The sequence below is a fragment of the Panulirus ornatus genome, chromosome 20 (genome assembly GCF_036320965.1).
Source record: "Panulirus ornatus isolate Po-2019 chromosome 20, ASM3632096v1, whole genome shotgun sequence".
Taxonomy (NCBI): domain Eukaryota; kingdom Metazoa; phylum Arthropoda; class Malacostraca; order Decapoda; family Palinuridae; genus Panulirus; species Panulirus ornatus.
Window position 1 is genome coordinate 71,336,743 of NC_092243.1, and position 24,233 is coordinate 71,360,975.

General features: G+C 40.5%; 1 protein-coding gene across 2 annotated transcripts in view; it reads left to right on the forward strand.

Annotated features, from left to right (window-relative positions):
* LOC139756115 (carbohydrate sulfotransferase 15-like) overlaps positions 1-24,233 on the forward strand; it is a 48,700-nt gene that overhangs the window by 22,023 nt on the left and 2,444 nt on the right. For both annotated transcript variants that reach the window (XM_071675191.1, XM_071675192.1), the window contains exons 4-9: positions 4,890-5,017; positions 9,113-9,282; positions 10,298-10,760; positions 13,311-13,467; positions 15,273-15,423; positions 16,899-17,092. In XM_071675191.1, coding sequence (XP_071531292.1) covers positions 4,890-5,017; positions 9,113-9,282; positions 10,298-10,760; positions 13,311-13,467; positions 15,273-15,423; positions 16,899-17,092 — 1,263 coding nt within the window. The remainder of the gene's footprint in view (positions 1-4,889; positions 5,018-9,112; positions 9,283-10,297; positions 10,761-13,310; positions 13,468-15,272; positions 15,424-16,898; positions 17,093-24,233) is intronic.

The following is a 24,233-nucleotide window of genomic DNA, read 5'->3' on the forward strand; positions in this document are numbered from 1 at the left end:
CACATGACTCCAATTCACTCTATTTCTTGCCCTCCTTTCACCCTCCTGCATGTTCAGGCCCCGATCACACAAAATCTTTTTCACTCCATCTTTCCACCTCCAATTTGGTCTCCCTCTTCTCCTCGTTCCCTCCACCTCCGACACATATATCCTCTTGGTCAATCTCTCCTCACTCATTCTCTCCATGTGCCCAAACCATTTCAAAACACCCTCTTCTGCTCTCTCAACCACGCTCTTTTTATTTCCACACATCTCTCTTACCCTTACGTTACTTACTCGATCAAACCACCTCACACCACACATTGTCCTCAAACATCTCATTTCCAGCACATCCATCCTCCTGCGCACATCTCTATCCATAGCCCACACCTCGCAACCATACAACATTGTTGGAACCACTATTCCCTCAAACATACCCATTTTTGCTTTCCGAGATAATGTTCTCGACTTCCACACATTTTTCAAGGCTCCCAAAATTTTCGCCCCCTCCCCCACCCTATGATCCACTTCCGCTTCCATGGTTCCATCCGCTGACAGATCCACTCCCAGATATCTAAAACACTTCACTTCCTCCAGTTTTTCTCCATTCAAACTCACCTCCCAATTGACTTGACCCTCACCCCTACTGTACCTAATAACCTTGCTCTTATTCACATTTACTCTCAACTTTCTTCTTCCACACACTTTACCAAACTCAGTCACCAGCTTCTGCAGTTTCTCACATGAATCAGCCACCAGCGCTGTATCATCAGCGAACAACAACTGACTCACTTCCCAAGCTCTCTCATCCCCAACAGACTTCATACTTGCCCCTCTTTCCAGGACTCTTGCATTTACCTCCCTTACAACCCCATCCATAAACAAATTAAACAACCATGGAGACATCACACACCCCTGCCGCAAACCTACATTCACTGAGAACCAATCACTTTCCTCTCTTCCTACACGTACACATGCCTTACATCCTCGATAAAAACTTTTCACTGCTTCTAACAACTTGCCTCCCACACCATATATTCTTAATACCTTCCACAGAGCATCTCTATCAACTCTATCATATGCCTTCTCCAGATCCATAAATGCTACATACAAATCCATTTGCTTTTCTAAGTATTTCTCACATACATTCTTCAAAGCAAACACCTGATCCACACATCCTCTACCACTTCTGAAACCACACTGCTCTTCCCCAATCTGATGCTCTGTACATGCCTTCACCCTCTCAATCAATACCCTCCCATATAATTTACCAGGAATACTCAACAAACTTATACCTCTGTAATTTGAGCACTCACTCTTATCCCCTTTGCCTTTGTACAATGGCACTATGCACGCATTCCGCCAATCCTCAGGCACCTCACCATGAGTCATACATACATTAAATAACCTTACCAACCAGTCAACAATACATATATATATATACATATATACATATATATACATATATATAAACCCCTCCATGGTTTACCCCAGATGTTTCATATTAGTGTGAACGAATGTGGCCTTTGTCTTTTCCTAGGGCTACCTCGCGCACATGCGGGGGAGGGGGTTGTTATTTCATGTGTGGCGGGGTGGCGATGGGAATGAATAAGGGCAGACAGTATGAATTGTGTACATGTGTGTGTATATATATATATATATATATATATATATATATATATATATATATAAATGTGAATAAGAGCAAGGTTATTAGGTACAGTAGGGTTGAGGGTCAAGTCAATTGGGAGGTAAGTTTGAATGGAGAAAAACTGGAGGAAGTAAAGTGTTTTAGATATCTGGGAGTGGATCTGGCAGCGGATGGAACCATGGAAGTGGAAGTGGATCATAGGGTGGGGGAGGGGGCGAAAATCCTGGGAGCCTTGAAGAATGTGTGGAAGTCGAGAACATTATCTCGGAAAGCAAAAATGGGTATGTTTGAAGGAATAGTGGTTCCAACAATGTTGTATGGTTGCGAGGCGTGGGCTATGGATAGAGTTGTGCGCAGGAGGATGGATGTGCTGGAAATGAGATGTTTGAGGACAATGTGTGGTGTGAGGTGGTTTGATCGAGTAAGTAACGTAAGGGTAAGAGAGATATGTGGAAATAAAAAGAGCGTGGTTGAGAAAGCAGAAGAGGGTGTTTTGAAATGGGTTGGGCACATGGAGAGAATGAGTAAGGAAAGATTGACCAAGAGGATATATGTGTCGGAGGTGGAGGGAACGAGGAGAAGTGGGAGACCAAATTGGAGGTGGAAAGATGGAGTGAAAAAGATTTTGTGTGATCGGGGCCTGAACATGCAGGAGGGTGAAAGGAGGGCAAGGAATAGAGTGAATTGGATTGATGTGGTATACCGGGGTTGACATGCTGTCAGTGGATTGAATCAGGGCATGTGAAGCGTCTGGGGTAAACCATGGAAAGCTGTGTAGGTATGTATATTTGCGTGTGTGGACGTATGTATATACATGTGTTTGGGGGTGGGTTGGGCCATTTTTTTCGTCTGTTTCTTTGCGCTACCTCGCAAACACGGGAGACAGCGACAAAGCAAAAAATATATATATATATATATATATATATATCCCTGGGGATAGGGGAGAAAGAATACTTCCCACGTATTCCCTGCGTGTCGTAGAAGGCGACTAAAAGGGAAGGGAGCGGGAGGCTGGAAATCCTCCCCTCATTTTTTTTTTTTTTTTTTTTTTCCAAAAGAAGAAACAGAGAAAGGGGCCAGGTGAGGATATTCCCTCAAAGGCCCAGTCCTCATCCTCTGTTCTTAACGCTACCTCGCTAATGCGGGAAATGGCGATTAGTATAAAAAAAAAAAAAAAAAAAAAATATATATATATATATATATATATATATATATATATATATATATATATATATATATATATATATATATTTATTTATTTATCTTATTTTGCTTTGTTGCTGTCTCCCGCGTTAGTGAGGTAGCGCAAGGAAACAGACGAAAGAATGGCCCAATCCACCCACATACACATGTATATACATACACGTCCACACACGCAAATATACATACCTATACATCTCAACGTATACATATATATACACACACAGACATATACATATATACACATGTACATAATTCATACTGTCTGCCTTTATCCATTCCCATCGCCACCCCGCCACACATGAAATAACAACCCCCTTCCCCCTCATGTGTGCGAGGTAGCGCTAGGAAGACAACAAAGGCCCCATTCGTTCACACTCAGTCTATAGCTGTCATGTAATAATGCACCGAAACCACAGCTCCCTTTCCACATCCAGGCCCCACAGAACTTTCCATGGTTTACCCCAGATGCTTCACATGCCCTGGTTCAATCCATTGACAGCACATCGACCCCGGTATACCACATCATTCCAATTCACTCTATTCCTTGCACGCCTTTCACCCTCCTGCATGTTCAGGCCCCGATCACTCAAAATATTTTTCACTCCATCTTTCCACCTCCAATTTGGTCTCCCACTTCTCATCGTTCCCTCCACCTCTCACACATATATCCTCTTGGTCAATCTTTCCTCACTCATTCTCTCCATGTGACCAAACCATTTCAACACACCCTCTTCTGCTCTCTCAACCACACTCTTTTTATTACCACACATCTCACACACATACATAAACCCCCATACATGCACATATACTCCTATGAGTCCCCGTGGACTCAGGAATATCTTGATCACGTGCAAAATTGTGATCCTTTCCAACATGCACATGTACATACATATACATATATATATCAACATATTCATACAGACGTATATATAATGCTCCAAAACCACAGCTACCCATCCACATCCAGGCTCCACAGACCCCTCCATGGTTTACTCCAGATGTTTCACATGCCCTGGTTCAGTCCATTGACAGCATGTTGACCCTGGTATACCACATCGTTCCAGTGCACTCTATTCCTTGCAAGCCTCTCACCCTCCTGTAAAGACGTTGATCGCTGTACCCTCCTCTGTACAACCCTATCTATAGCCCATGCCTAGCAACCATATAATATTGGTGGAACTACTATTCCTTCAAACATACCCATTTTTGCTCCCCAAGATAAAGTTCACTCCTTCCACACATTCTTCATGATTAGGGGATTCAGTTGCCCATGCCATATCAGCCAACATACGAGATAGAAGAGCATGATTTCCATTTTTTTCTTTTTTTATCCAATGATTATAGATGTAATTGTGGGGAGCTGTGCAGATCAGGTAAAATGTTGGTCATATAAAAGTACATGAAACATTTATTGGCAGTTGCACAAGAAAACCTCCTCTAATTTTGTCCAAGGTTTGATATTTACCTTACTTTCCAGTTGAAACATATTGATCAAGTTATCTTCTTCCATGTGCCACATGGTAAAGAATGCACACTAGAATTGGTTTTGTGCATTGGAACAAAGTAAACATACACCACAATAAATCTCTTTGTTATCAGGCCTAATAACCTTCTTTATAGGTTTCTGGCCATTAAACCTAGCAAACCAGTCTGTATGTAAACTCACACAACAAAAACTGAATGTAAACACGAGACCATAAGACATTTTTCAAGTAAAATTGACAAAAGTAACGTAAATCTTGCCTGCTAGAAGGTAATTATATGGGGTTTACATAGATTTTGTTGACTTCTACAAGTGTTGTCAATTATTTTTCCCTATATTCCAAGATCTTCATAGCCCTCCCTTCCTACCACCTCTTATTTGGAAAGAAGAAAGTGTTTCAGATCAAATTACACCAATTACAACTCCTAAGTGTGAGGAATCCATTGATGAGCCTTTCTTTCACTTCCAAAAGTTACTTCTGTGATATAAGCAATAACTAATCATAATGTCCACTGCCTCTAATAATGTTACTGTTCAGAAATATTTCAATCAGATTTGAACATATTATTGCAGGGGCTTGGAGTGGAGTTCCTTCCAAATTTCAAGAATCCCTGTTGGTATGAAGTTACGGAAGCTCATAATGATCTGGGAAAAAATAAAAGCTTTTATGCTTCTCTGAGCAAATCCCCTTCTCTGTCAAAGTAAGTGAAGCTTAAGTTTATTTACATGTCCATGTATGCCAGTAATTCCATTTTTACATTCAATTGCTGAAAATTTTCATGAACCACTGAGGGAACTCTCATCACCATGAACACTTATGGAAATGATCTAACAATGAATACATTGCCATGGTCTTCAAAAATTCGCTAACATGATGGTTTAAATGATGTGAGAGAATTTTTTTCACTCCCTTTGTGTGTGTGTGATGGCTCAGGTTAACCAAGACTGTCTCTATTGTTTCTTGCCAAGCATTGAAATTACATTGTCATTCTATCCCTATTTCTCTCTCTCTCTCTGCTTTCAGTGTTTAGTGCATATAATAATATAGAACAGTCACTACAAACATTTAATATATGCCTGAAAGTGTCATGAGTTAGTAACTTATGATTGAAATTGTCACACATTAGAACAGATTGTAAATATCTATGGGTGATTGGGAGACATTGACAGCTGCCCTTTTCACTTTCATTGTGATCTATGGAGGCCACATTGAGTTTCTTAAAGGTTTTATTATGACAGTGCTTTATTAAATGTAATAAATGACTTTAGATTTGTCAAAGCTCAAACAAATAATTCCGTACCTGATGTCGCATCAAAATTGCTGATACACTTGCTCAACTTTTCCCAAAACACTTGCCTCTCCTCTTACTTCCAGGTATGTAGGCACAGATAATCACCCATTTCTCACAACACACTCATTTTCACTCTCACCAGTCTGAAGCTCTCTTGCTTACACTCACATTCCCAGAACTTCAGTAGAAGTGCTTCCCCTTCATTAGCTCTCACCCACAAACCCCTGATATTACCCCTAAGACATCTCAAACCATTTTTCCATCTTACCCTATTCCTGTGTTTCTCACAGAACTAAAACATCAAGGTTCCTCTCATGCATAATATATCTCATTTTTCTTTTCATCCTGGTTACATCCATACACATTCAGACACTCCAACCTGAGTCTTCAAGGAGGAAGATTAACATTCTTTACTAGACTCATTCTTCTGTTGCACTTTTTAAAATGTGAAATGCAAAAGGGGTAGGGTTCTCAGCCTCTCGCTCCTCCACCTTTTGGTTGCCTTCAATAACTTTTGGGGAATACAAAAAAAGTAGAGCTAGAGCTTTTTTTCAGTTAGAACTAAAACATTCAGATTCCTCCCATCAAACATAATATCTGTGTCTCCTTTCTTTCCATCATGGTTACATCCACACACATTCAGACACCCAAGCCAGAGCCATTGAAGAAGTCAAGCACTCCTAACAAGGCTTCTTCTTTTGTTCCACCTTTTAGTATTTGAAATATGGGAAAGGAATAGTTCCCAGCCCCTTGCTTTTGTCCCATTTAGTTACCTTCTACAACACTCAGGGAATACATGAAAAGCATTCTTTCTTCCCTATATGTATATGTATGTAGGCATTACTGAACTTCACCTACTTGAAGTTATGCTGAGAGTGAAAAGTCACCTATTGTGAGACTGTATCTGCATCTGTCAGTAAAGAAAACAGACTCATCAAAGAACTTCTCACTTCAAAAGAGTCCATCATGTCCCTGCTACTGATTGTAGCATAGCCTTGATGCTGCAGGAGCCCCTGTATACCTTAATTAAAGGGGATGAAAGGGACCTGGGGTTGTACAAGAATAAATTATCATATTTATTCATTTTTATAAATATATGTATGATTTCCTCAGGACCACTTTTTTCAGGGGCTTCTGTAGACCAAGGCTATACTGCACTCAGTATCAGGGACAGATGGATTCCTCTGAAGCAGAAGTTCACTCAAGAGACGATATTCTGTTTTATCATCTGACAATGATACAGCCTTGCCAAAGATGATTTTCCTCATGGTTTAACCTCACATGGGTTTAGTCCAGCAATACCTAATAAGAGAATTAATATATTTTATCAGTTTTATTTCTTTTATTTATAACTACCCCAGGACTCCTTTCAAAGAGCCCTGCTGTTATCTTGGAACTCTTTCTAGTAATTCTTGCAGCTTCAAGGCTGCACTACTTCCAGTTGCCAGAAAAAATGGACTCCTTTGGAGTGAGAAGTTCTTTGACAAGACCTGCACTCCCAATGTTATAGCCACAAAATTGGTGACTTTTCATTTGTGCTGTGGGTCCCATGAAAGGGGAAGTTTGGTAATATATACCGTGTCCACCAGTGGAGTATGTGCGAGCAGGCTCACAACAATCATATTGGCTCCATATCACTTTACCCCTCTTGAAATAGTGTTGGCGTCTACCAATGAAGTTGATTCCCTTTAGCAAGCAGTGGCAACTATGTGATGTGCCAGCATACCCCATGAGCCCACCTTAGCTGTAGTTTAGTTGTTGTAGGTGAGAATGCATTGTTATGCTCCCTACTTATGCCCTGAATTTTCGGTTCCCCCTTTTCATATCTCTACTACGTACTATGATTGGAAGCACTCACCTTATAAGTGACAAAGTAGCTTCTATAGCTGCATTTCACAAGGGAAATAAGCAACTTAAAGAAACTTTTGATATTACTGGTGTTAGCCTGAGATGAGTGCAACAATAGAATAGGTGATGAAATTCAATGATGGGAGCACCATTACATTGACCCACGTGAAATACCACAAGAAGGCCAGAAAATCTTCGTCACATACTCTGATTGTTCTTAAATGTCAAGTGGATGCAAATCCATACTTGACTGCAAAAGAATTAAAAGAAAAAAACCTTGACTGCATAGTGATGTGTCAATGAGGACAATGCAATGATGCTTACACAAGGAAGTACCAAAGCCGCAGGCTGCATCGTAACCTGCTTGTAACCCATAGGCACAGAAAAGGGTCAGTTTTTGCAGGAATTATGTAGTGCGGGAAATTGCTAAGTTTAGAAGTGTCTTGTGGATTAACGAGTCTGCCTTTTCTGAGACAAGTGGCTATGGTGGGCTTGTGTACTGTCAACGAAGCCATAATCCATTTAACCCCAAGGACAATGCAAACACTGTAAAGTTCCCTGCTTCACTTATGGTATGGGACTGTTTCAGTTATGATGATGTTGGGACCTTGTAGTGTTGCCAAAGAATGAAACTATGAACAGACAGAGTTACCTCGAGCTACTGTATGACCATCTTCCAGATTCGTTCAAAAAGTGCAAGATCAAAGTGTTCATGCGGGAGAGGGCTCCCTGTCACTCTGCCAGAATAGTCACTGGTTGGCTTAAGGACTAAGTAGTGGAGTTTTTCAGCAACTGGTTGGGGAATTCACTGGATCTGAATCCAAAAGAAAACTTGTGGGCACTCATGAAAATGAAATTAAGTAACAGGGATATTTTGTCACTACCTAAGCTGAAGGGACCTGTTCATGAAATTTGAGCAGTATGCTAATTCATTGGTAGCTACTGTATATATATATATATGTGTAATGCAACGAAATCACAACTCCCTATCCACATCCAGGCTCCACAGACCTTTCCATGGTTTACCTCAGATGTTTCACATGCTCAGGTTCATTCCATTGACAGCATATCGACCCTAGTATATGCATTGTTCCAATTCACTCTGTTCCTTGCATGCCTCTTACCCTCCTGCATGTTCTGGCTGGAAATCATCTCCTCTAGGTTTTACTTTTCCAAAAGAGGCAACAGAGAAGGGGCCAAGTGAGAATTTTCTCTCTAAGTCCTCAGTCCTTGCTAATGCGGGAAATGGCAAATATGTATGAAAAAAAATGTTTTTCATCTCCTCTTTCATTATTTTCATTTGAATCCTCACACTTGTTATGGTCAGTAAAAATGTGAGAATATTCATCCCAAAAGACGAGAAAAAACTGATGACAGGAAGCATTTGCAATATTAAAAAAGGAAATACAGAAAAAGTAGAAAGCAGGTGGGCTGTCTGCCCAGCATAAATGGAGTTAAACCCAAACTAGCAGAAATTATGTTAACCTATAATAAGGTTTGTTGTTAGTGTACCTCTCATGTTTACCAAATAGCTTTTTCAGTACTCATTTCCCTCCATTTGATCAAATTTATATGGGTAGTATTTATATAATGTTACTGGTTTTAATTCAGCTTCCCTAAAAATAGATCCCTAATTGCTGACTTTGTTTTTTACAGATATCGTTACAAAAGGGAAACAAAAAAGATTTTGCGATGTCTTCCATATTTCTTTTTGACTGGCCAGCCCAAGTGTGCAACAACTGATATATTCCAGCGAATTAACATTCATCCAGATGTTGTAGAACCCATCATAAAAGGACCGCACTGGTGGACTCGGAGGAGATTTGGTAACACTTATGGGTCACTGATGTTCTCTAGAACGGGTTTTCGAATTGGATTCCACCAAATCCTCCATGAAAGCTTAATAGGGATCAGAGATTGAGAGGGGTTTCTATCTATCTATCTATATCTCATGCCTGTTTCCTCTGAGAACTCCCATCAAGTGGGTGGCCACAGCAAAAGAGTCTGTACTTCTCCCTGTCCTTACATGCTTCCCTCGCATACACCATTTCATGTAGTCTTCCACCATTTCTCTCCTTACAGACCTCTTTCACTTTGTTTCCCTGTGTCACAGGTGGTCTTCCTCTCACAATCTTTTCATATGCCCAAACCACCTCGAAGTTTTATGCTTCACCCTTTCTACCACTCCACAATTCATTCCCTTTGCATTCTCTACCATACTAAATTTCTCATATACGCCCTCATTTCTCCATTCCATGTTGTCATACCACATGTTCCTCTCAAGTATCTCATTTCCACAGCCTAGATTTTTTACTCATCCCACATCCACATTTTGGCTGAATAGATCAGGGTCGGGAGGACTATGCTGCCCTTGATCCTTTCTTCACTTCCATTTAAATGAGGAACCCAGTGACTCTTCCAACCTGTACTGCTTTCTCTCTTATCTCTCCTTCCATACCACCATACTTACCCAAGATAGCCCCTAAATACTTAAGTTCCGTCACTTCTTCAAGTCTCCCCCCCCCCCCATGTCTATAACACAGCTTAGTACACTTTCTTCTTTCACTATGTAGGACTTTGTAAAATCTCTACTTTCACTCTGTTTCCTTTCCAACACCATTACTTTACTTTTACTCAGATTTACCCTCAGAGAAGGTTCCATGGCTTCAAAAAGTTTTAAAACCCCTGCTCTACAGCGTTACTATATTTTAAGCCCAAGTTATAATCAGTATGGAAGTTTTTCTGTTGCATTTGATAAACTGCTATTTAACTTACTGCAAATGACACAATTGAATTGTTTATTGACTAATGTAGCCAACTAATTGTTTAATTTCCTCCAAGGACCACCCTATGCTCCCCAACCAGTCACCCTCTCAGAATATTTGGGTGTCTTTAATGCATCCAGAATAGAAGAAGAGAGGACAGATTTGAGGGATGCATCTCAAGGTTGGTTTCATGAGAAGATAACAGGAGATGGCAGCACCTCTACACTCTGGGATAGTAGCCTTACCATGAGTTACTTGCACAAAATAATGGCTGGAAGTATGCACAAGCCCATAACTAAATATTTGCTCTCAAGACGACATGGGTCAAATTCATTATCTAATACCCAAACTTATTCACTGAAAATAAAAGAAGCAGAAGATGGGGTATATGTGAATGATGAAGAAAATTTGCAAGAATTTAAGTACCATCAGTATCATAATGAAGATGGTATTGTTCTTCCCTTCACTGTTGCTGATGTCATTCACTCTGTTCTTCCAAAATCTCGAATCATTGCTGTGATCCGGGAACCATTGTCAAGGTGAGGATGTTATTCCCATATTTTATGATATAGTAATGATAATTTTGAGGTTATAAAGTATTTTCCTTTACTTTCATCCTTGCTAATGAAAGAAGTAAGGTTCTACTTTAGGGAGACCATAGATATGATTTATGAATTTAGATGAACTGCATATCATTGGACTGTTTATATTCAGAAGTGATTTAGTTCATGGGAGCATGATTTTGACCATTATATTTTCCCCACAAAAAGTGATAAAAGGGCTATGATGACAAAGTAAAATGTGAGGTAAAGTGACACACTGGTATAAATCAACAGAATCTCTATGAAAACATCAAACTTCATATTATAAATAAAGTATACAAAGACACGTGTCATCATTTTTCCTCTGCCACATTCATTGCTTGTATTTGTAGGAAGTGCACAAACTTAGTGAACACTAAACAAACTTCCCAGTAATTGAATGCAAAAATCACAACATTCAATTTTTTGTTTTTTTCAAATATCAAAAATATGGTAAATGTAAGTTGCCTGGGGAAACTAAGTGAGGTCTTTATAGGTTTTGTGGATTTCTAAGGTTTTCCCTTACCTTTAATCCAAATCTTCCTAGAACAATGCCATTATCTTTTACTACAGTACAATAAGTAAAGTTTCAAATCCTGTTCCAAAAGTCAAAATCACTCCTACTGTGTATGGGTTCACTGATGTGTTTCTTCAAAATCCAAAAGTGTTTCTGTGATGCCCTTGATTGGAACATTATCATGAAAGCCATTCCCCTCTCAGTGTTATGTCATTATCCTTGGTATTTACTGTTTTAATTAAACTAATTTCCATGGTACACCACTAATGCAGTACCCTATGCAGAGAGTTCTCCAGATAATTTGTAAGGAACAACTTCATTGCTGACTTTGCTAGTCTGTGTTGCTTTCACAGATTCTTCTTGTGGATATACAGGTACTTGTGTTAGAGGGACATGTTCTTCTATTAGAAGGTAAAGTACATTGTATGCTTTTCCATAATCACCTCCAAGTTCAGTGTAAGATCCTCTAGCTTATCTCTTTACCTGTCTATTATATGTACCTTTAACCCATTCACATAGGATGGACTAAATGTTGGTTTGCGGCAGGGGTGCGTGATGTCTCCATGGTTTAATTTGTTCATGGATGGGGTTGTTAGGGAGGTAAATACAAGAGTTTTTGAGAGAGGGCCAAGTATGCAGTCTGTTGTAGATGAGAGGGCCTGGGAAGTGAGTCAGTCATTGTTTGCTGATGATACAGCACTGGTGGCTGATTCGGGTGAGAAACTGCAGAAGTTGGTGACTGAGTTTGGTACAGTGTGTGAAAGAAGAAAGCTGAGAGTAAATGTGAATAAGAGCAAGGTTATTAGGTTCTGTAGGGTTGAGGGACAAGTAAATTGGGAGATAAGTTTGAATGGAGAAAAACTGAAGGAAGTGAAGCGTTTTAGATATCTGAGAGTGGATTTGGCAGCGGATGGAACCATGGAAGTGAAAGTGAGTCACAGGGTGGGGGAGGGGGCAAAGGTTATGGGAGCATTGAAGAACGTGTGGAAGGCAAGAACATTATCTCGGAAAGCAAAAATGGGTATGTTAGAAGGAATAGTGGTTCCAACAATGTTATATGGTTGTGAGGTATGGGCTATAGATAGGGTTGTGCGGAGGAGGGTGGATGTGTTGGAAATGAGATGTTTGAGGACAGTGTGTGGTGGGAGGTGGTTTGATCGAGTAAGTAATGAGAAAAATGTGTGGTAATAAAAAGAGTGTGGTTGAGAGAGCAGAAGAGGGTGTATTGAAATGGTTTGGTCACATGGAGAGAATGAGTGAGGAAAGCTTGACAAAGAGGATATATGTGTCAGAGGTGGAGGGAATGAGAAGTGGGAGACCAAATTGGAGGTGGAGGGATGGAGTGAAAAAGATTTTGAGCGATCAGGGCCTAAACATACAAGAGGGTGAAAGGCGTGCAAGGAATAGAGTAAAATGGAAAGATGTGGTATACCAGGGTCAATGTGCTGTCAATGGATTGACCCAGGGCATGTGAAGCATCTGGGATAAACCATGGAAAGTTTTGTGGGGCCTGGATTTGGAAAGGGAGCTGTGGTTTCAGTGCATTACACATGACAGCCAGAGACTGAGTGTGAATGAGTGTGGCCTTGTTGTCTTTTCCTAGCACTACCTTGCACACACATGGGGAGAGGGAGTTCCATTTCATGCGTGGCAGGGTGGCGGCGGGAATGGATGAAGGCAGCATGTATGAATATGTACATGTGTATATATGTATAAGTCTGTGTATGTATATGTATGTATACGTTGAAATGTATAGGTATGTATATGTTCACGTGTGGGCGTTTATGTATATACATGTGTATGTGGATGGGTTGGGCAATTCTTTCATCTGTTTCCTTGCGCTACCTCGCTAATGCGGGAGACAGCGACAAAATATGATAAAATAAATACACATTGTAGGATTGAGTATTTTGGCCTGAACCTAATAAGCTGGAGGCAAGGATGCCCTCTTGTATATCAAGCTGCTAATTGTAATGTCTTTTCATTTCCAGGTTGTATTCAAGCTATCTTTTCTTTACAAAGAAAACAAGCTTATCTCCAGAAGACTTTGATGAGAATGTTAAGACTTCAATCCAGAAGTGGAAAAATTGTATTAGAGAGTATTCAGACAGAACTTGTGCCTACAACAAAACTTTGCAAAATAGCATGGTAATTTTCATTCATCCCTCATTTATACTTTCATATATTCAGAGGTTGGAAATACATGCACATTCTTCACCAGCTATGAAAATTATCAATGATCTCTTTATTGAAGTCAAAGCATCAGAGAATCAGACATAATATATAAAGTATTAGTAAAAATGTCTTTTAATGGTGATTCACAAAGCATAATAAATTTTGATAAGTATTTAAAGTCAGAGAGCTTCATTCTGTTTTGGTTGGTTTAGATTGTTTATGTTCTTTTTCACTGGTATATGCTAAGCTAACCAAACCTGTTTAAAAAAATTTCCCAGCTTTAAGCAACTGGAAGGAGAGAACATTATCACAAACAGCAAAAATGGGTATGTCTGAAGGAATAGTAGTTCCAATAATGCTATATGGTTGCAAGGCATGGGCTATTAATAGAGTTGTACGGAGGATGGTGGATGTGTTGGAAATGAAATGTTTGAGGACAATATGTGGTGTGAGGTGGTTTGATCGAGTAAGTAATGAAAGGGTGAGTGATGTGTGGAAATAAAATGAGTGTGGTTGAGAGAGCAGAAGAGGGTGATTTGAAATGGTCTGGACATATGGAGAGAATGAGCAAGGAAAGATGACAAAGAGGATATATATGTCAGAGGTGGAGGGAGGAAGAAGTGGGAGCCCGAATTGGAATGGAAGGATGTAATGAAAAAGATTTTGAGCGATCGGGCCTGAACATACAGGAGGGTGAGAGGCATGCAAGGAATAGAGTGAATTGGAAAGATGTGGTATACCGGGGTCAAGGTGCTGTCAATGGACTGAACCAGGGCATGTGAAGCATCTGGGGTAAACCATGGAAAGGTCAATGGGGCCTGGATGTGGAAAGGGAGCTGTGGTTTCGGTGCATTGCACATGACAGCTAGAGAATGAGTGTGAACGAATGTGGCCTTTTTTGTCTGATTTCTTAGTGCTACCTTGCTGAAGTGGGGGGTAGCAATGCTATTTCCTGTGTGGCGGGGTAGCGACAGGAATGGATAGAAGCAAGCAAGTATGAGTATGTACATGTGTATATATGTATGTGTCTGTGTATGTATATATGAAAGCTACTCAGTTTCCTTTGCAGAAAACTCAAATATGTTGTGATTGGCATGGCTGGAGGATGACTAACTATGGGGAGAAATTATAGCACACTGCCACCTCAGCTACCATTCAGGCTTGGCTCAAACCTTGAAATATAGCCACAAAACTCATTGCATAAAAATGTATCTAGAGTTGTTCAGTTCACGGAAACATATGTCTGGAGTATACGAGAGTTAAAGTGTCTTACAAGTCAGAAAAGTCTTGAATGACAAATTCCTATCAGTTTAAAAGAGATAAGCCACAGAATCAAACTTTGGGCTACAACATGCTGTGTTGCTGATGCCAGTTCAGTGTAAATGTTCCAGACAAAGCACTGCAAGCTTTGCTGTTCCAGGAGCACTTCTATGGAGCTCCAGAAGTGCACAAGAAACTGGCCACAGCTACCAGGCAGGACAATAGGTTAAGAAATTCACAGATATTTTGTATTTGTCTGTGTAATGTGACTGCAGGTCCAGTTAAGGAGTAAGTGTTGAGTGTCTTAAGTATGAAAGTTACATCATGGGGACGATGAGTTCCGTGATATGTTGAACTTATCTTTGTAGTGGTGAGTGATTTCCTGAACATATATAAGGTGTCACTTGTATGCATTTGAAGAGTGTATATTCAAATGGGTGTATGTCAACTGCAGAACATTACAATTATGTCTTTAACAGTACTGTGAGAGAATGAAGTCATCCAAATTTTTTTTTCAGGGTGTACGTTTATATAATGGATTATACAGCATATTCATACGTGACTGGCTAAAGGTATTTCAACGAAAACATGTACTGATATTGAGAATGGAAGATTACCATCAAAATATTACTGAGACTATGGATACAATCTTCAGTCACCTTGATTTAAGTATGTACTGTTCGAGTTTGTTCACTTATGAAATTTGATGTATTTAATTAATTTTAGGGTCTTTCTTTAAAAGTACTTGTTCACTTATGAAATTTGATGTATTTAATTAATTTTAGGGTCTTTCTTTAAAACTGCCCTTCAGTATATAGCAATTAAATCACTTCCCATAAATGCTCCATTTACTGGTACAAAATTCCTTTAAAAAGTACTACCATTGTAATGCTTCCCACATCCATTCTTCACATTACCTCAAACTTTAACCCTTTTCTGTTGTAACTATTACCAGATGACATACCAGATCTTGGTCTGTGAATGATTAATGTACATAATACATTACTGAAAAAACTACTGTAATATTCTTTTATATTCATAGATTTTGTTATGAGTTTTTCTTCATTAGATTGCTTTTTGTATTTCTTCCTTGTTCTATAACTGTACTATTATATCCCTATTTACTGGATGTGGAAAGGGAGCTGTGGTTTCGGTGCATTACACATGACAGATAGAGACTGAGTGTGGACGAGTGTGGCCTTTGTTGTCCTTTCCTAGCGCTACCTCGCACACGTGTGGGGGTAGGGGGGTGCTGTTTTTTCATGTGTGGCAACAGGATGGATGAAGGCAGCAAGTGTGAATATGTGCATGTGTATATATGTTTGTGTCTGTGTATGTATATATATGTATAGGTTGAAATGTATAGGTATGTATATGTGTGTGGGCATTTATGTACATACATGTGTATGTGGGTGGGTTGGGCCATTCTTTCGTCTGTTTCCCTGCGCTACCTCACTGACGCAGGAGACAGCGACAAAGTATAATAAATAATTGAATACTGCTTACAATGTCTAAAACTTCATCAGCAGTAATGATATATGCAACTTTATGCGTGTTGAAATGGCTGTCACGTAAATGAAATCAATGTATTCTCCTTACATTTAAGGAAGTTCAGTATTCAGTGTTCATAGTGGAGTAATTCCACCAGCTGAGTAATCCAGGCAGATGATTTGAGTGAACATGAGAGTAATGAGCAAGATAAAGTAGGTAAGTACAGAAACAGCAGCGCATATAAAGTTAACATGAAAAAGAGACTGTGTGATACTTCATTTAGAGAAACTGCAGTATGGAGGCTGTTCACAGGAACAGTCTCTCCAATGGAGACAAGGACAATGAGAACAGAATTCCTTCTTTAAATACTTACGCTGAATGAATCAACAAAGTATCCAAAATGAAAAAGTTAAGAATGAGTTATAGTAATGCTGAAGCCTTTCTCCAAGTAGATACTGTGGAAACATAACATGGTGTGTGTGTGTGTATGTGTGTGAGATTGAAATATTAAGCTGTATGCACTTATTCCATACTATATAAATGGGAATAAACTATGAGATAATATACAGCATGTATTTCTTTGTAGTAATGTCTCCACCACGAACTGGGCCTGGGGAATGTACATCCAATTTGACTGTGAATATTCTTTACAGGGAAATTAACTCAAGAAGAGGGTAGGAAAGTAAATATGGCACCTGTACGCAATAAGAATAGGAAGAAACCAGAAATTGGAAAGATGCCTGAGTCAACAGCGGATATACTCCAAGCATTTTATAAACCATACAATAGGGATTTGGCAAATCTTCTGCAAGATTCAAGATTTACATGGGAAGATATTTATTCAAAGGTATACTGGTATTCAGAACTTTGTTACACCTCTGCTCATCTCTGTTGCACATCACAACAAAGTCACCTGTCTGTGTATCTGTTACTGTTAACTTAATTATATTAGCAATAAGGGTTAAATCAAGGTATTTCTTTTTTTCTGGGACTCAATTTTGCATTAACACTTTTACAGACCATGGGATGAGCCATGCCGGTAACTTTTGGCAAACAAGGCACGTAAATCAGCTGAGCATAAATGATCAGAGTTATGATAGATTTGTGACATTTCATGTGTTTATTTTTTCTTAGTGAATTGCTCTGTTATACTAAATAAATCAAATAATAAATCTTATACAGTACCTGTATTAACATTACAGATTTTGAGCCAATGCATATATGCTCATGATAATGGAAGAGTTTAAAACCAGAGCTTAACCACAGTTTCTGTCTTGTGGTTAGTGCATTTGTATGCACAATACATGATATGGTCTACATAGTTTTTTGTCATCAATCCGAATACACTCCAATGTGCAGATGTACTTTGCTAAGAGGAAACAGCAATTGTGCATTATATATATTATTCCAAAAACTTTTGGTATATCTATATCAGCAGAGTGGATAGCTGCCTATAGTCACCAGATAAGTGAACATTAGCAAGGTATTGGGTTTGTTTACAATTGGTCTGACAGCATACATGGAAAAGATCTTCAATGAACCTCTACTACACCTGGTGCCCCACCCAGCACAATACTTTTGAACACCTCCTGCTTCACTTTCCATGACACTTCTCCCATCACACCTGCCTGAGGGCTACCCTCGTCATACTGGACATCTACAGACTCTTATTCAACATTCTTCAGGGGGGAGATGCACAGTAGTGATCACACCCACCACACTTTCAAATTCTCCCTTCTGTATTCCTGTTGTGATGAAAACAGCTAACTCACGGCACATGCGTGACACTGTGTTCATTATAACCGGCAAGTCTAGACAATAAGGCACTCTACTGATGCAGATATGTCAGAAGTGCTATGAATAAAATATTTATTTATTTTTTTTATTTTGCTTTGTCGCTGTCTCCCGCATTAGCAAGGTAGCGCAAGGGAACAGACAAAAGAATGGCCCAACCCACCCTCATACACATGTATATACATGCACGTAAACACAGGCAAATATACATACCTATACATCTCAACGTATACGTATATATACACACACAGACATATACATATATACACATGTACGTAATTCATACTGTCTGCCTGTATTCATTCCCATCGCCACCTCGCCACACATGTAATAACAACCCCCTCCCCCCTCATGTGTGTGAGGTAGCGCTAGGAAAAGACAACAAAGGCCACATTTGTTCACAGTCTCTAGCTGTCATGTATTAATGCACCGAAACCGCAGCTCCCTTTCCACATCCAGGCCCCCACAGAACTTTCCATGGTTTACCCTAGACGCTTCTCATATAAAGTTGCTGTTTCTCCTTTGCAAGATTAAGCACTAACTGAATGTTGGACACCATTCCTATGTAGACCACATCATGTATAGATTATCAAAAAAAAATAAACCATTTGATAGAAATTGTTGCCAGGTATTACAAATTTTAATAAAGTTTATTCTTCTAAATACTTGATCGCTGTTCCCCGCATTAAAAAGGTAGCTTCAGAAATAGACGAAGAAATGCCACATTGGCTCACATCTATTCTCTAGCTGTCATGTGTAATGCACCAAAACCACAGCTCCCTATCCACATCCAGACCCCACAGACCTTTCCATGGCTTACCCAGGATGATTCAAGTGCACTGAATCAATCTGTTGACAGCATGTCGACTGCAGCATACCACATCGTTCCAGTTCACTCTATCTTATGCACGCCTTTCACCCTCCTGCATGTTTAGGTCCTGATTGCTCGTCTTCTTTCTCACTCCATCCTTCCACCTCTAATTTGGTCTCCCCATTCTCCATGTTCCCTCCACTTTTGACATATATCATCTTCATCAACCTTTCCTCACTCATTCTCAACATATGTCCAAACCATTTCAGTCAACATATGTCCAAACCATTTCAGAACACCCTGTTCAGCTATCTCTACCATGCCCTTTTTACTTCAACAAATCTCCCTTACCCTTTCTTTACTTATGCATTCAAACCACCTCACACCACATACTGTCCTCAGACATTTCATATCCAACACATAAACCCTCCTCCACACTGTCTTATCTATCGGCCATAGCTCGCATCCATGTAATATTGTTGGGACTACCATTCCTTTACACATACCCATTTTTACCCTCCCAGATAATGTTCTCTCTATCCACATATTCCTCAGTGCTTCCATGATCTTTGTCCCATCCCCAACACATAGTATGACTCACTTCCATGGTTCCATTCACTGCCATGTCCACTCCCAGGTATCTAAAACACTTAACTTCCATGGTTCCATTCACTGCCATGTCCAGTCCCAGGTATCTAAAACACTTCACTTCCTCCAATTTTTCTTCAATCAATCTCACACCCCAGCTACCCTGTTCCTCAACATCATTGAATCTAATAACCTTGCTTTTATTCACATTCACTCTCAACTTTCTCCTTTCACACACACTTCCAAACTCAGTCTCCAACTTCTTCAGTTTCTCACTCGAATATGCCATCAGTGCTGTGTCATCAGCAAACAATAACTGACTCACTCCCTAGGCCCTCTCATCCCCCCACAGACTGCATTCTCACCCCTCACTTCAAGACTCTTTATTTATCCCCCATCACCACCCCCATCCACACTTCAAGACACTCTTATTTATCTCCCATCACCACCCCATCCACAAACAAATTTGAACAACCATAGGGACATCACACAAACCAACGCTCACTTGCAACCATTCAGTCTCCTCTTTTCCTGCTCATACACAAGCCTTACAATGTTGATAAAAACATCTCACTGCTTCTAGCAGCTTTCCTCCCACACCATATATCCTTAAGACCCTCCCCAAAGCATATCTATCAACCATATCATTATCATATGCTTTCTCCAGATCCATAAATGCCACATACAAATCCATCCATTTTTCTAAATATTTTTTACACATTCTTTAAAGCAAACACTCCACACATCCTCTACTACTTTTGAAACCATGCTGCTCCTCCCCAGAATGATGCACAATACATACCGTCACCCTCTCAATCAATACTTCCCTTACAACTTACCAGATATACTCAAAAGACATAACTCTGTTGTTTGAACACTCACCTTTGGCCCCTTTGCCTTTATACAGTGGCATTATACATACATTCCACCAATCCTCAGATACCTCACCATGATCCATATATACACTGAATACCTTACCAACCAATCAACAACACAGTCACCCCCTTTCTTGACAAGTTCAACAGCAGTATCATCCATTCCAGCCGCCTTCCTACATTTCATCTTATACAAGGCTTTCAACACCTCTTCTCTCTTCCCCAAACCACTCTCCACGACTCACTTCGCATACCACCCAAACCAAAGCACCCTACATCTGCCACTCCATCATCAAACATATTTAACAGTCCTTCAAAATACTCACTCCATCTCCTCCTCACTTATCACTAACTGTTATCACTTTCCCTTTTGCTCACCCTAACTCTCATTTGCCCTCTTTTTCAACCCCTGCACCTTTCTCTTGACCTCCTGCCACTCTCTCTTATACATCTCACAATCATTTACTCTCCTTTCCTTTAAGTACAACCCAAATGCCTCTCTTTTTCCTTTTACTAGCAGCTTTATTTCTTCTTCCCACCACTCACTACCCTTTCTGATATGCTCATCTCCCACCTCTCGTATGCCACATGCATCTCTTGCACATGCCAGCACTACTTCCCTAAATGCTTCCCATTCCTCAGCCACATCTCTTGCTTCATTTGCTCTCACCTTCTGCTATTCTACACTCAATCTCTCCTGTATTTCCTCTCACGAGTCTCTTTTCGAAGCCCGCTTACTCTCATCTTTCTCTTCTCTGACATTTTTTTCTCTTTTTCAAAAATGTCTACAAGTCTTCACCCTTGCCTCCACAAGATAGTGATCAGACATTACATCAGCTGTCCCTTTCAGCACATTTACATCCAAAATTCTCTCCTTTACATACCTTTCAGTTAATATGTAATCCAATAATGCCCTTTGACCATCTCTCCTACTCACAAATGTTTATTTATATTTATTTATTTTGCTTTGTTGCTGTCTCCCGTGTTAGCGAGGTATTGCAAGGAAACAGATGAAAAAATGGCCCAACCCACCCACATACACATGTATATACATACATGTCCACACACGCAAATATACATACCTATACATCTCAACGTACACATATATATACACACACAGACATATACATATATACACATGTATATAATTCAGAGTTGAGAGTAAATGTGAATAAGAGCAAGATTATTAGGTACAGTAGGGGTGAGGGTCAAGTCAATTGGGAGGTGAGTTTGAATGGAGAAAAACTGGAGGAAGTGAAGTGTTTTCGATATCTGGGAGTGGATCTGTCAGCGGATGGAACCATGGAAGCGGAAGTGGATCATAGGGTGGGGGAGGGGGCGAAAGGCGTATATATGTATATGTCTGTGTGTGTATATATATGTGTACGTTGAGATGTATAGGTATGTATATTCCAACAATGTTGTATGGTTGTGAGGCGTGGGCTATGGATAGAGATGTGCGCAGGAGGATGGATGTGCTGGAAATGAGATGTTTGAGGACAATGTGTGGTGTGAGGTGGTTTGATCGAGTAAGTAACGTAAGGGTAAGAGAGATGTGTGGAAATAAAAAGAGCGTGGTTGAGAGAGCAGAAGAGGGTGTTTTGAAATGGTTTGGGCACATGGAGAGAATGAGTGAGGAGAGATTGACCAAGAGGATATATGTGTCGGAGGTGGAGGGAACGAGGAGAAGAGGGAGACCAAATTGGAGGTGGAAAGATGGAGTGAAAAAGATTTTGTGTGATCGGGGCCTGAACATGCAGGAGGGTGAAAGGAGGGCAAGGAATAGAGTGAATTGGAGTCATGTGGTATACAGGGGTTGACGTGCTGTCAGTGGATTGAATCAAGGCATGTGAAGCGTCTGGGGTAAACCATGGAAAGCTGTGTAGGTATGTATATTTGCGTGTGTGGACGTGTGTATGTACATGTGTATGTGGGGGGGGGGGTTGGGCCATTTCTTTCGTCTGTTTCCTTGCGCTACCTCGCAAACGCGGGAGACAGCGACAAAGTATAAAAAAAAAAAAAAAAAAAAAAAATAATTCAGAGTCTGCCTTTATTTATTCCCCTTGCCACCTCGCCACACATGGAATAACAACCCCCTCCCCCCTCATGTGCACGAGGTAGCGCTAGGAAAAGACAACAAAGGCCCCATTCGTTCACACTCAGTCTCTAGCTGTCATGTAATAATGCACCGAAACCACAGCTCCCTTTCCACATCCAGGCCCCACAGAACTTTCCATGGTTTATCCCAGACGCTTCACATGCCCTGGTCCAATCCATTGACAGCACGTCGACCCCAGTATACCACATCATTCCAATTCACTCTATTCCTTGCACGCCTTTCACCCTCCTGCATGTTCAGGCCCCAATCACTCAAAATATTTTTCACTGCATCTTTCCACCTCCAATTTGGTCTCCCACTTCTCCTCGTTCCCTCCACCTCAGACACATATATCCTCTTGGTCAATCTTTCCTCACTCATTCTCTCCATTTGACCAAACCATTTCAAAACACCCTCTTCTGCTCTCTCAACCACACTCTTTTTATTTCCACACATCTCCCTTACCCTTACATTACTTACTTGATCAAACCACCTCACACCACACATTGTCCTCAAACATCTCATTTCCAGCACATCCACCCTCCTGCGCACAACTCTATCCATATCCCACGCCTCACAACCATACAACATTGTTGGAACCACTATTCCTTCAAACATACCCATTTTTGCTTTCCGAGATAATGTTCTCGACTTCCACACATTCTTCAAGGCTCCCAGGATTTTCGCCCCCTCCCCCACCCTATGATTCACTTCCGCTTCCATGGTTCCATCCGCTGCCAGATCCACTCCCAGATATCTAAAACACTTCACTTCCTCCAGTTTTTCTCCATTCAAACTTACCTCCCAATTGACATGACCCTCAACCCTACTGTACCTAATAACCTTGCTCTTATTTTGTATGTAGCGTTTATGGATCTGGAGAAGGCATATGATAGAGTTGATAGAGATGCTCTGTGGAAGGTATTAAGAATATATGGTGTGGGAGGCAAGTTGTTAGAAGCAGTGAAAAGTTTTTATCGAGGATGTAAGGCATGTGTACGTGTAGGAAGAGAGGAAAGTGATTGGTTCTCAGTGAATGTAGGTTTGCGGCAGGGGTGTCTGATGTCTCCATGGTTGTTTAATTTGTTTATGGATGGGGTTGTTAGGGAGGTGAATGCAAGAGTTTTGGAAAGAGGGGCAAGTATGAAGTCTGTTGTGGATGAGAGAGCTTGGGAAGTGAGTCAGTTGTTGTTCGCTGATGATACAGCGCTGGTGGCTGATTCATGTGAGAAACTGCAGAAGCTGGTGACTGAGTTTGGTAAAGTGTGTGAAAGAAGAAAGTTAAGAGTAAATGTGAATAAGAGCAAGGTTATTAGGTACAGTAGGGTTGAGGGTCAAGTCAATTGAGAGGTGAGTTTGAATGGAGAAAAACTGGAGGAAGTGAAGTGTTTTAGATATCTGGGAGTGGATCTGGCAGCGGATGGAACCATGGAAGTGGAAGTGGATCATAGGGTGGGGGAGGGGGCGAAAATTCTGGGAGCCTTGAAGAATGTGTGGAAGTCGAGAACATTATCTCGGAAAGCAAAAATGGGTATGTTTGAAGGAATAGTGGTTCCAACAATGTTGTATGGTTGCGAGGCGTGGGCTATGGATAGAGTTGTGCGCAGGAGGATGGATGTGCTGGAAATGAGATGTTTGAGGACAATGTGTGGTGTGAGGTGGTTTGATCGAGTAAGTAACGTAAGGGTAAGAGAGATGTGTGGAAATAAAAAGAGCGTGGTTGAGAGAAGAAGAGGGTGTTTTGAAATGGTTTGGGCACATGGAGAGAATGAGTGAGGAAAGATTGACCAAGAGGATATATGTGTCAGAGGTGGAGGGAACG